Source organism: Podarcis melisellensis (assembly GCF_964234715.1).
Source record: "Podarcis melisellensis genome assembly, chromosome: 16".
Classification (NCBI taxonomy): Eukaryota; Metazoa; Chordata; class Lepidosauria; order Squamata; family Lacertidae; genus Podarcis; species Podarcis melisellensis.
Window position 1 is genome coordinate 39,785,096 of NC_138533.1, and position 13,133 is coordinate 39,798,228.

The 13,133-nt window shown below is 46.8% G+C and overlaps 1 protein-coding gene across 2 annotated transcripts in view; it reads right to left on the reverse strand.

The window, feature by feature from the left end:
- Window positions 1-1,997: 1,997 nt before the first annotated feature.
- Window positions 1,998-13,133, reverse strand: part of DHX37 (DEAH-box helicase 37) — a 34,599-nt gene continuing 23,463 nt past the window's right edge. For both annotated transcript variants that reach the window (XM_081892894.1, XM_081892893.1), the window contains exons 19-27: window positions 11,982-12,106; window positions 11,770-11,886; window positions 10,258-10,430; window positions 9,483-9,597; window positions 7,341-7,478; window positions 5,958-6,052; window positions 5,201-5,274; window positions 3,945-4,042; window positions 1,998-2,973 (exon numbers count right to left, since the gene is read on the reverse strand). In XM_081892894.1, the coding sequence (XP_081749020.1) occupies window positions 2,891-2,973; window positions 3,945-4,042; window positions 5,201-5,274; window positions 5,958-6,052; window positions 7,341-7,478; window positions 9,483-9,597; window positions 10,258-10,430; window positions 11,770-11,886; window positions 11,982-12,106 (1,018 nt within the window). In that variant the 3' untranslated portion in view covers window positions 1,998-2,890. The remainder of the gene's footprint in view (window positions 2,974-3,944; window positions 4,043-5,200; window positions 5,275-5,957; window positions 6,053-7,340; window positions 7,479-9,482; window positions 9,598-10,257; window positions 10,431-11,769; window positions 11,887-11,981; window positions 12,107-13,133) is intronic.

Below are 13,133 nucleotides of genomic sequence, written 5' to 3' on the forward strand. Positions count from 1 at the left end.
CACCTTAAAGACCAACTAAGTTAGTTCTTGGTATGAGCTTTTGTGTGCATGCACACTTCTTCAGATATCTGAAGAAGGTATCTGAAGAAGTGTGCATGCACACGAAAGCTCATACCAAGAACTTACTTAGTTGGTCTTTAAGGTGCTACTGGAAGGAATCTTTTTTGTCGTAACTACCTAGTTTCTCTTGCTGGGGTTGCCCATAATATTTAGCAGACAACTTAAGAGGAGACAGGAAATAATGGTTTCAAACAGTTGCACCATAAAAGTTCACAAAACCCCAAGCATGAGTAGGAGACTTGTCTTTGCTGTGAGCACTCCCTGAATCCAGGGATTGGGATTTTTTTTTAACTCAGGAGATGCCCCAGCCAGGATGGCATACGGTCAGGGATGGTGGGATCTGTACTCCTGCAGCATCTGGAAAGCCCGTTTCCACATATTTGCCAGCTTCTTTTTCTCCTGACTCTGGTGTTTTATTTATAAAATAGTTTTCACCACAATGTGGTTCCAGTGGCTCTCAGCATGTATAAAACAAGTGTAACAGCAGAAGCACCATGAGACATCCTGCTAGAGGTTGTACTTCAGAAGCAGAGGATCTGCTTTTCACGCAGAAGACCTTGGGCTCAAGTCCTCCTTGTGTCCAGGGGAGGCTTTGGGGGAAGGCATCGAAATAGGCCTTTTCAGCGTCCTCTTCTCTCCCCAGGGAGGCACGCATGGAATCATCTTTACATGCTGGTCCCGCCAGCCAAATGCTTGTTACATGAAAATTCACTTATCCAAAGCCGAGGATCTAGTGCCCAGACCAGCTGAACAGTCAGACCTGTGCATAGTAAAGAAAGAAGCAGCCTTAAATAAGCCTTACTTTCCTGTGTTTTGCTGGTCCATGGCAGTCCTTTCACTAGAAGTTATGGTGGGAGATTAGACAAATAAGAGCATTTTTTACTTTCTTGTTTGCCTTCTGAAAAGTTTCAGAGGGTTCCCCCAAGTTTCATCATTTGGGGGGGGGGGTCAAAACTCCAGTGTCAGGAACACATTAGAAATTTTCCCACAGGAACTGATGGAAATCATTGACTCATTTCATGAATATTTGCCTAACGAACAATTTCCCGAGAATGCATTGAGTTAAGATAGCAGGACCTGCATGTATAAAAGCCAGGTAAGTACTTCTCCCCCCTCGCTGCTGCCCCAACTTTGCACCTTTAATTTGAAAGGAACTGCCTCTTAGTGAGATAGGACTTGTACTCCTGCATTTTTGTTTAGCTGTGTGAACAGCTGCTGTTCAGTGTCCCAGCCAGCCACAGCCTCCTCCACAATACCCCTGTCTCTCTCTCAGCGGTTTCTCTATTTTCCCCACTTTCACTTCTCAGCATTTTGTGGTAATTAAGAACATTGTTTTTTGGAGAAGGGGAACCGGCTCCTCTTCTCCAGGCTGCTCCAGCTACCTCTTGTGTGCTGTTCTGGCCTACGTAAGGAACAGCACTTGCAGACTTGAGAATCAGAAACAAGAGGAGCAAATAGGGAAACCTACAAGAAAATGTTGTAACATGGATCTGAAGCCCTGCTCAGTATTTCAGACATTTCATTCCACCACCCCCACCTGCTTTTCCGTTCCAATCCTTCAGTCACTTAGCTTTCTGTAGCTAAGAACGCTTAATCCTCACTGGGATGGTCTGAGGATTGTCCCTCAACCCTTCACACAGGGTTCTCTCCTGCCCACACTTACCCATAACTTATTTCCTGGATGGGGGTGGTGCCGTTTTGGCTATATGAGCACTCACAGCCTGAACTAGCCTTGCCCTCCAAATGTTTTGGATTATTACTCCTCTAACCCCTAACCATTGGCTGTGCTAGCAGGGGCTGATGGGAGCTGTATCCACACCTGGAGGGCACCAGGTTGGAGAAGGAAGACGCCCTGAGCATCAGGAAACAGAGAGAGGAGACAGAGTCCAGAGATGGCAAAACACAATGGAGTAGAAAAACCAATAATGAGGCCAGACTTTCTCTCCAGAAAAATTCATTGATATCACTATTATACAATTGTTATTTTTTACAAACACAGGGCAATATATATATATATAACACATACGCACACGAAGCTCCCACGACGGTGAGTTCAACAGAAATAAGGCACAGTAATGGTGGCTCAGCAGTTTTCCAGAAATGAGTCATGGAATCATAGAATTGTGGAGTTGGAAAGGACCCTAAGGATCATCTAGTCCAACCCCCTGCAATGAAGGAATATGCCTCTGTCCCATATGGGGAGCAAACCTGAAACCTTGGCATTATCAGCACCACCAACCCTCTAACCAAATAAGCTACCCAGGATGGTGGTAGTTGTTGCTATATATTAAATTTCTATACCATCCTTCATCCAAAGATCACAGGGTGGTTTATGGTATAAAGCTGCTGGATGCTAAACTCCCATCCACCCCAGCCAGGATGACCAGCAGCCAAGGATGATGGGAGTTACAAGTCCAGAAACATCTGGATATCTGATTCCCACCATCCCTGACCACTAGCTTCCTGAAGGGACAGGGAAAGACTGGGAAAGGCAACTTGACAAGAGAGAAGTGACTGGAGGGGGTAGCACTGCCTCCAAAATGTGCCCATGGGCCAACATAGGTTGGTAATTCCTGTTACAAACAAACACACCCACCCATGACAGCTTCACAGTCAATCCAACCCCCAATCCTTTGCATGTGGGAGTCCAAAATGCAGTGGGCCTGCATGGATCATGGGTGGGGTGCTCCTTAGGAGGAAACTGATCCTGCTTCCTGCTCCTTGAGCATGAACTCTCTTTCCATTCAAATACAGACATCGGTTTTCCTTGTGTTTTCACAGCCGGCGCTGGTTCCAGGACAGGGTGGATGGTAGGAGCTTGCATGAAAGATCACGGTGGCAAGGGTGGCCAGATTTTAGATACCTGTTGGTGTGTAACTTCCGGGATCCACTGGCAATATTCTGACAACAAATCTTTAAAAAGAGAAGGGCAGGGGGGCAACCATCAAAGAGTGAACACTTAAAAAACAGAATTTCAGAAACAGAGTGCAATCTTATGGGTCAAGGGAAGTCTGGACAAAAAGAGGTAAGTCTTCACATGACATCTGAAGCAACTAACAGATGACGCTTCATAGGTGTCCGAGTGTTGGTGTGCAGATTGTTCTGTTTTACACACTTCTATAATCCAGTTTGGAATGTTCTGATGGAAGGAGTGGGGGCTAACAAATATTATAAATAAACCATCAAAAAAACCCTGAAGCCACAGAGCAAATTGTCCTGTACTCTGCAAAATCCAACTGGTGTGCGGCAGACGTAACAATGCTGCTGGCTGGATAGTCACAGTTAGGTCATGCCAGGGCCAAACACCAAGTCTCTGCCCCCATCGTCTAGTATGGTGGCATATCTAGCGATGAACCCTACTGTCGCATATAAACTATGAAGGCCTGCTCCAGGCAGACAGGTAACAAATTCCTGTGCTCATCTTCAAAACCACAAGTAACTGATTGCTACTGCGACGTCACCCGGACTCCAAACACCATAGCAGAGTACAGTGGGTGACCTACCTCCATGAGCTATTCTTAAAAGTTGCTTTAGAAATTCTAACACTGGACACAGAAATATCTGGGAGGAAATAGTTTTGGATTGTTTGTTTGCAAGCAGCAAAGGGGGAACCAGTTGCTGTTGGCCTACAACTCCCAGAACCCTAGCCGCCATGGGCCAATGGTCAGGCATGAGGGCAGATGTAGTTCCAGCACATCTGCAGGACCACAGGTCTACATTCCTGGGGCTAGAGGCCCAGGATGTTGCGACATACTTCCAAGGGAGAACTCTCACTCACACACTCACACACAGTTTGGGTAGAAGGTTGATGTGGCTCAAAAATAAAGTTAAAATAGATCCACAAGAATAATGAAGTGTGCTCCTCGTACATCTGAACAGCTTACATTTTGGGTTCTTCTTCCAGGCAGCAAGTAAAGCATCCCTGTTATCCACATTTTCAGAGACAAGAGCTTGCAGCAGTGACTCTGTCCTTGGTTGCAGCCTGCAGGAATTCCCAAAGCAGACAGGCAAAAATCAGCACATAGATTAAATGTACGCTCAAAATTCTGAAGGAACTCAAAATGGCTCAGTTCTCAGTAAAACTCTCCCCCTGCTCAGATAAAATATGGTCCCAGAAGAAATCTGTGCCGTGTTTCTCCAGGAGCAACCTGCCTTCCCCCCAAAACAGTGCGTTTTAAATCAGTGAAGTTCTGAAAGGTCCAGTCTGCTATCTTGATTCAAAATAATGTCTAACTGTAGCCAAACAGATGATAATCTGCACCTTGACATTGGGAACTATAATGCAAAATTAGATTGCATTATCTTAAGAGGTGTCCAAATGCATAGTGAACTGACAAAGAAATGCATTGAAGACTATATGAAAGTACCCAGCATTGTTCAGTTATTCTAAGAAACCAAAAAATACTGAGTTCTATAAACAGGTAATGCAATTTGTTAGTTTCTATGGCTGTGTACACCCCTCACTCCCCCCCCCCAATCTGAGCTGACTTCAGGAATTCCTTACGCAGATCCAGCCCCAAATCGACTGGGGTGGGAAATGTTTAACTAGGGTTTTTAAAATCCTGTCTGGTTGGGAGGGGGCAGGGAAGGAGATGCTGTGTTGCCTTCGCTCTCTCCACCCAGTCGCACTGCAAAGAGCAGCAATCAGTTCTGCTGGGGGCTGCTAAGCCAGCGTGTTCCTGCATGGGGGGTGGGGTGGGGGTGGCCTAACGGGCCCAGCAAAGCAAACAATAGTATAGCTATTTTCCATATGTTCAATAAATGTTTCCCACTCTTCTTTACATATGTCTTCTTCTTGCTCTCTTATTCTATGTGTTAAGTCTGCAAGTTCTGCATATTCCGTCAACCTAAGTTGCCAATCCTCTCTAGCTGGGACCTTGCTCACTTTCGATTTTTGGGCTAACAAAACATGGGCTGCAGTTTGACACCCAAAAACAGCAGCTGGTTCGCTGTGGTAGAAACACTGGCTTCCTTTTCCCCTTGCGGCAAACCAAGTCCTGTGTTAATTATGTTGCTTTGAATGTGTACTTTTTATTTGACTTTCTTCAGTAATGCTTTATTCTGAATTGTTTTACTGAATGCTTTAATGAGGTGGTTTTTTCCTGAAAAATATAAAGCAGTACAGACAACAACAACTTACTTGGACCATGTTTTCAGCATTGTCACTGGGCTGGACAACAAGCAGCAGCTGTAAGCAGCCAGTTTTTTAACAACCTAAAAGAAGGAACAAGCTTTATATTCAATTTTAGAGCCACCATGCGTTTCAAGGAACCTTAAGGCAATGAGCTGTAAAACACCGAGGCTCTGATTAATTTGCTTGTTGAAAATGGGCATTAGAATTCACTGTTTCATTTCAGGTACTCACAGCCCACCTTTCAATATAATTTGCAGGATGTCTTGCAAAATCCTCGTTGGACATTTAGGTGCAACTCAGCACCCAGAGGGGATTGTGTGGGTTAAGACAGCTCCCCAAACTACCCCTATACCTTCATCACTATGCTGACTTCTCATTATCTCTTTGATGTTTATACTGATAGTCTTAGGTTGCATCCTGTTTACAAGTTCCTGCACTTGCTCTTCCTCTCACTCTGGGAGGTCATCTTGGATCTGTCTTCTGAGAGCAAAGAGGCAAGCATGGCCTCCAACCTAGTTGGAGAAACCTAGCTAGGACTATATAATTGCTTCCTACCAGTAATGCACTTCCTTTAATAAACTAAGTTTTCTTATTTTATGCCAAGTCTCAGTCTGAATACATTTCAGCTAAAGGTGTACTCCAAGCAAGGAGTTGTTTAACTAACAAAATCTATACATTAAGAATCCTATCAACAGCAATGAAAATACTGTAATATACATAGATATATAAACACAAGGAATTAGGTGGAGAAAAATGTTCTTACCTTCCCTTCCAATAAGAACTTGGTGAAATATTTGTAGCACTCAAGGCCTTCTGGGTAATCCACTTCTACAGCAGGAAGCTGCCAGCCTACCCGATCTGCAGAGAGGTTACAAGACTTTGTTAAGGCACTAATCCACACTCATCCTCTTCATTTTGCTTCTCTCAGCAGAAGGCTGAGTAGGCAGGAGAGGAAGGAGAAGGGCGGTGAAGTCTCCAGATTGCAAGCTGGCTCTTGTTTGTGTGCAGGGCCAGCCTAAGACATTTGGCACCTAAGGAAAACCACAAAATGCCCCCCTTGCACCACTGCCAGGAAACAAGGGCAGAGTGAAGATTTACAAGGGGAGCAATCAAACCAACCCTACCTGATGGCTGAAGTGGGAATCAAAGAGCACTGCAGGGAAGGACCCTGCTTTGAATCATGCTAGGCAGGGGAGGAGAAAGGGGGGAGACCAGCAGCCCCTGCTATTTGCTGAGAGGCTGTTCTAGAGGAAGCAGGGGCAGAGGCAACTCCGGCCTCCAAGCAGCACACTGCAGCTCTTGCTGCCCCTGTGGTGGCTGCAGCGGGAGATGCCTTCCTTGGAGGCTGGACCCGCTGCCCCTGTGGAGCTTGCTGTTTGAGGCTGCTGCCTCCTGGGTGGGCCAGCCCTGGCACTCATCCCCTCCTACACATGGGTGAGGTTTGAAGGACATGAATGGCAGCTAGAAATACCTAAGTGGGAATCCTCATAGCAGAACTTCTATTTCAAGTGTATATTGTTAGCAAAACCTTTGTAGCACAGGTGCTTTTTGTGCAACAGCAATAAACCTGGTGAGTGCCAGCCAGTTCTGTGTTTTCACCGATGGGGGCTCAGGTATTATTTTGCTTCTTGTTCCCAACCTGATCCTTACACAAGTCCCCCCTGAATGTCTGCTAGCCTATCCCTGCTCCCCACCCCCTTATGTCTGAAGACTGTGACATGATGTAGACTCTGGGGCTTTCATATTAAGAAACCCTGATGGGAATGTGAGCCATTTCCTAGACCTGCCTTTTTTGATCTGGCGCCCTCCAGATGCTGTTGGACTCCAACCCCCATCATCCCTAACCCCTGTCAATGCTGGATGCGGCCGATGGGAGCTGGAGCAGCACACTGGCTATCCCTGACCTACCCTGAGAAAGGATTGTTTTACTCAAGAGTAGATACACTGAAATACCGAACCTAAGCTATGCCATGTCCATTATTTTCAGTAGGTTTCAGTAGGATTAACACTGGCTGCAACCCCAAAGACTCCTGGAGAATGCAAAAGCTTGTGATATTGCGGTTGCCATGATGACAGTATTCTCCTAATGTGGATTTAGTAACAAATCCGCTTCCCATCAAAGCCAAGCTGTTCTTGAGAAACTTACAGAAGACACTTGGTCTGTGGCAGCGAACCCTACCCGTTTCAGGGCAGTAAAAAGGAGGAGGGCTTTCCAGAGGTTTTTCGAAGTGGCAGTATGGAGGCAAAAGGAGCGGGATCCATTCTGGTTCAATGGCTGAGACACCTTAAGGAGAGCAAAAGTGACCTGTTAAAGACGGTTCTGGGGAGCCATGAGTGGCTTTTACTGAACTGCCTTTTTAAGTGCTGCAGGTTTACCTGGCAACAATGGTAGGTGGTCCAGGAAGCTGCTGTTAGCGTTTCCCACAATGCCCTGGAGAAACGCCAAACACCCCAGGGCATTGTGGGAAATTTAAAATGGCAGTATCTCAGAGCCACCTGCCTGGTGTAGGGCTCCCCACATTATTATTGCTTAGCCCCTATCCCATTTACAGTGGTGCCTCGCAAGACGAAATTAATTCGTTCCGCAAGTCTCTTCGTCTTGCGGTTTTTTCGTCTTGCGATGCACGGTTTCCCATAGGAATGCATTGAAAATCAATTAATGCGTTCCTAGGGAAACCGCCTTCAGACCAGGTCCGGGGACAGTCTGTCCCCGGACCTCTTCTGAAGGCTGGGGGGCGCGGGCTTCGCAGCAGCGCTACGAAGCCCGGCGGCTGGGGCAGGTGTTCCCGCCCCCCCGCCCGGCTTCGCAGCAGCGCTACGAAGCCCGGCGGCTGGGGCAGGTGTTCCCGCCCCCCCGCCCGGCTTCGCAGCAGCGCTACGAAGCCCGGCGGCTGGGGCAGGTGTTCCCGCCCCCCAACCCCGCTTCGGAGCAGCGTTCCGAAGCGGGGTGGCTGGGGCAGGTGTTCCCGCCCCCCCCGCCCGGCTTCGCAGCAGCGCTACGAAGCCCGGCGGCTGGGGCAGGTGTCCGGGATCTCTTTTGAAGCAAGCGGCTGCGGAGAGACGCGATCTCCCCGCAGCCGCTTGCTTCAAAAGAGGTCCGGGATCTCTTTTGAAGCAAGCGGCTGCGAAGAGACGCGATCTCCCCGCAGCCGCTTGCTTCAAAAGAGGTCCGGGATCTCTTTTGAAGCAAGCGGCTGCGGAGAGAAGCGATCTCCCCGCAGCCGCTTGCTTCAAAAGAGGTCCGGGGCAGCGGGAAGAGCTGCCCCCGGACCTCTTTTGAAGCAAGGGGCGGTGGGGAGAAGCGATCTCCCCGCCGCCCCTTGCTTCAAAAGAGAAGACCCGCTGTCCCCGGGGCAAGCTTCGTTTTGCGAAGCAAGCCCATAGGGAAATTCGTCTTGCGAGGCAACTCGAAAACGAAAAAACCTTTCGTTTTGCGAGTTTTTCGTCTCGCGAGGCGTTCGTCTTGCGGGGTACCACTGTATTACCTGCCCTAAGGTAATATCCTAAGGTCCCAGGGCAGGTTACCACAATTTAAAATACAGTTTAAAACCTTGCTGTTAGAGAAACACAATAATAAAACGCAGTAGGCCCCATTAAGGTCCCTGGCTGTTGCCTAAAGCTGTAAAGTGCTGAGTCCAGGCCTGCGAGCACTCTCTCACAGCTATGTGCTGGGACTTGTCTGCTCCCACTGATCTCTCTTATTGAAGAGCCTATGATAAAACTTCTAAGGCTCCTCTAAGAGTCTGTAGGGACACTGCATAAAAGCCACTAAGTTGTACTTCATACAATCTCAACTTTAAAAGGAAAAATAATCGTCAGTGCATTTAAGCCACTGCAAAGCTCTCACAGCCCACCCTAAACTGCTCATTTCTGTAGGCATGCTATGTGACACACAAGTAAGGTGATGGGAATCCTTTGGCCCTCCAGATGTTGCTTGAACTACAACTCCCATAGGCACCAGGAAGCATGGCCAATGGCCAGGGATGATGGGAACTGTAGTTTAGTGACATCTGGAGGGCCAGAGGCTTCCCACAGCTGCATTAGAGCAACTCCAGGAGGAGGAGGAGGAACCTATCAATAACTATTGAGCCATGATAGGTAAATAAATCTCCGTTTCAGAGGCAGTCTATCTCCAGAACAAGTTGCCAGGCAGTTAACAGCAGGGAGCTTTCTGGCAGAGGCATCTGGCTGGACTGAGGCAAAGAGGCTGCTGGGATAAAGGGGCCTTTGGGCTGATTCTTTAGGGATAGTCTCAAGAGGAGAGCAAGGGGAAAGGAGTTGATTTCACCTTTCATGTACATTTTTGTGGTTTCGACAATCTCCTGATACACCACAAACTCAGGGAGCTGCTTGAAGAGGACGGAATTGGGGTGGATGAAGACTGGATCGTCCAGAAGAGGAGTCTGGGTTGGTGCGGTGCAGCAAGAGACGGCAGTGTGTGGAGAAGGAAGAAAGCAAAACAAATAAAAACAAACTCAATACTTTAGAGACCAGGAAGGTTCCACAGGCAGGAAGGCACAAGGTCCATTAATGGAACAAAAGACGTTTTGTTCTTCTGCCCGGACACTGGCAGATCAAGCCCCTGTGGCCAATGCAACAGCACAGCTTCTCTGGCTGCATCTTTGCACGAGTCGCTGTTTGGCCCTCGCCTCTTGTCAAATCAAGCACTATTTTGTACTTGGTTCTAAAGGGACAGACCTTTGGGCTTTAGCAAATAAAGCCACAAAAGTAGATCTGGTCAGGCAGAGCGCGCACACAATCCCTTGCTAATTCAACATGCAAAGCTGACTGGATTAGCTGTTGACTCTTACTCTACCAACAGTTATGGGGCGCCTGTGATTAATGAAAAAGGCAGTCCACCCAAAATTACTAAGATATGGTTGAAGACAATAGTAAAAGCAGGCCAATAATAAAAAGAACTTCACATCAGAGGAAAGCCACCAAGACAGAGACACAGTCTGAGGTGCTTGGTCAGGAGAAGAACTGACCACCACTGGCCTGTGGCCCTCAGACCAAAAAGGGTTCCCAATTCTTCCAAAGGGAATAAACTGAGCTGCACGTACTTTGTAACCATTTTTCCACTTCTCATCTAGGAGCTCCTCAGCTTGGATCTTCCGGGCAACGTGGTCTCCCAGGCCGGCCAAGACTATCTGCCTCAGGAAAGTCACCTGTGCTTCTGATGGGGGCTTCATTTTGGGATCGACAAAGAAGCCGGTGTCCGAGCAGACTGAATTCACTTGCAGCAAAGGGAAGAAAGAGGTCAAAAACCAGGAGGCCAGGCTAAGTTAACATGGCCTAGGTTGTGACTGAGGAGCAGCCTCTGTACAAAACTCAGAAAAATAACAAATGGGCAAAAGCAAAGGACAACTGAAGGAAAAGCAACATTAGCTCACAACAGCTTATGCAGCAACCCAGCACTGAAGCAAGACCTGTTTTCAAAATTGGGGGAGGCTCTCAGGGGAGGAGATATCCCATGGGGAAAATATATTTACTTCATAAAATGTATACACCGCTTAATTATTTAAAAAACACTCAAAGAGATTTACAAGAGATAAAACAGTAAAAGAAAAAGAAAAAAACACAACCATACTTTAAAACATCCTAAAGTATAAATACTAAAACAGATTAAAATTACCTCAACTTTCTAAGCATCTGGGAAGGCTTGTCTAAACATGAATGTTTTAAGCAGGTGCTGAAAATAATACAATGAAGGCACCTGCCTGGTCTCAACGGGCAGGGAGTTGCAAAGTGAAGGGGCTGCCACATGATCAAATTATTACAAATGCGGGAAAGTTATTACGTGGCGCCTGCAGTAGTGACTATTCTGCCAATTGGATGGGCACATGTGGAGTAACTAAGTGTCACAATCAATTAGTGAGTCTTTTTAAGGTGTCACAAAACACTTTGGCTCAGTTTGAACATCGCAAACAAGGAATGCAAGGAAAATGAGTGAAAGGAAAGCAACATTTCAAGAAGTATTTTTCTGGACGTTAGGCCCCAACAGCTTTCTGCACTCAACTGGAAGCCGCGGAAGACGTTTGACTTCCCAAAAATGTTTGCAAACCGGAAAACTCACTTTCGTGTTTGCGGCGTTCAGGAGCCAAAACGTTTGAGTCACAAGGTGTACGGGATCCAAGGTACGACTGTACTTATCATGCTTAAGATATATACAGTGTTATATTAGGGAGAAAGAAAAAAAAGGTCCTACCCCACAAACTCTTCCTATTTGCACAATGGACCTTCCCTGCCTCTGTTACACCAGAGTGCCCACTGAATCTCTTCTGGGCTTTTCCCCAGCCCTCCATAGCAGACGCGGAGAAACAGGAAGGAGACATGGAGAAGGGAAGTTCCACTGCATAAGTGGAAGGCCTTTCAAGAATGGGACATCCCAAAATCCTGTGTTTTCATGCATGTTTTTTATTGTAAAACAGCATAATAAAAATTATTAAATGTTAAGAAAAGGAAAAAGGAAGGAAGGAAGAACAGAGCTGATTCTTTGGCGTCCCCCCGACAAAGGACAAATGTGGCTTATTCCGTAGAGGCAGAAAACAACAACTGGCTCCCGGGGTATTTACCTGCAGTTGTCAGCTGCCCACGCAAGCGCCTGATTTCCACCATGGCTTTGTAGCGTAGGCCGTTTGCCTCACAGAACTTGGGCGTGCACCCAGCATACTCACAGGCGCCCACAGCTCCTGGAACAGAAGGGCAGCATCATGTGAGGAATTCTGCCAAAACCAAGGCACAATTAAAAAATACGGAAAGATAAAGGGAGAGCAGAAGAGCGTACCTAGCATGACCATGAGGTCTCCCAGTTTCTGAGAGGGCCCTTGTCCAGCCCAGATCCGCTGCATCTGGACCACGCGCACCCTTTTCCCCCTGAGCGTCTCCTGCTCTTCCTCGCTAGTGGCAGGCCTGCAGGAAATGTAAGGCACAACCCAGCATGCACCCGGATCCCTCAGCAAAGGCAATTTCAGAAAACTCACTTCCCATTGCGAGGAGGTGTGTGTGAACATGAACTTATGACATGGTTTATCTCAGTAGATCATGGCATAAATATAAGATTGACAGGACTCTCATATGACATGAGAGACTCTCTGATGAACTCCAGTAACCATGAATCAAGCCTGATTCCAGCCGCTTGCTGAAAAGCATTCAGGAATATCCTGAGTTCACACATCTGACTTAAAGGTTAACACATACAAATTTATTTTCAAGTACAGGATACTCCTCAATGGTCCTCAATGGTTGTGTGATTGGAGGGCAGGTAGCAGGGATGCCCAGGTTCAGAAAATGGCTCTCTGTCTTTCAGCCTTTGGTTAAACAAACACAATGGCCAGTTTTAACCATTTCTTACTACGTAGTCTGAAAGGCATTATGGAAATTGTAGGAATCCCTCGGTCCACAGCCCCCTGCCCTTTCCACTGGCATGCCTGGCAAAACGATTCAAAGTTCGTTAGCTTGCATGCCTCCAACAGGACAGAACTTGCCCAGCACTCCCAGGACTCAGCACCTGTCTGCTTCGCCTTAAGGACAGGTAAACTCCCCCCCCCCCTTCTAGTGTGGGTTTATGACAAAACTGTCCTGCCCGTGCATCTGTAGGCTTCTTAGAATAGTTTGGGAATCTTTTACTCTTTATTATTCTTATTTTGGGTAAATCTTATTTATTGATTTTTCACACAAAAAATCCCAAACAAAACAAAAAGGACCATATATTACTTTATCTGTGAACTTCCCACCCTCCCTTCCATGGTTGCAATATTTACCCTTAGATGCTGCATGTTTCACATATACTATTCAATGCATCCATTTTGATCTACTGTATTTATCTTAATAATTAATGCTGATGCTCATATTTCAAATCCTGATTGTGTTTTCATCTTGCTATAATAGTTGTTTAAATACTAATAAAAAGGTATCCAGTCCTGGAATCTTTTACTCT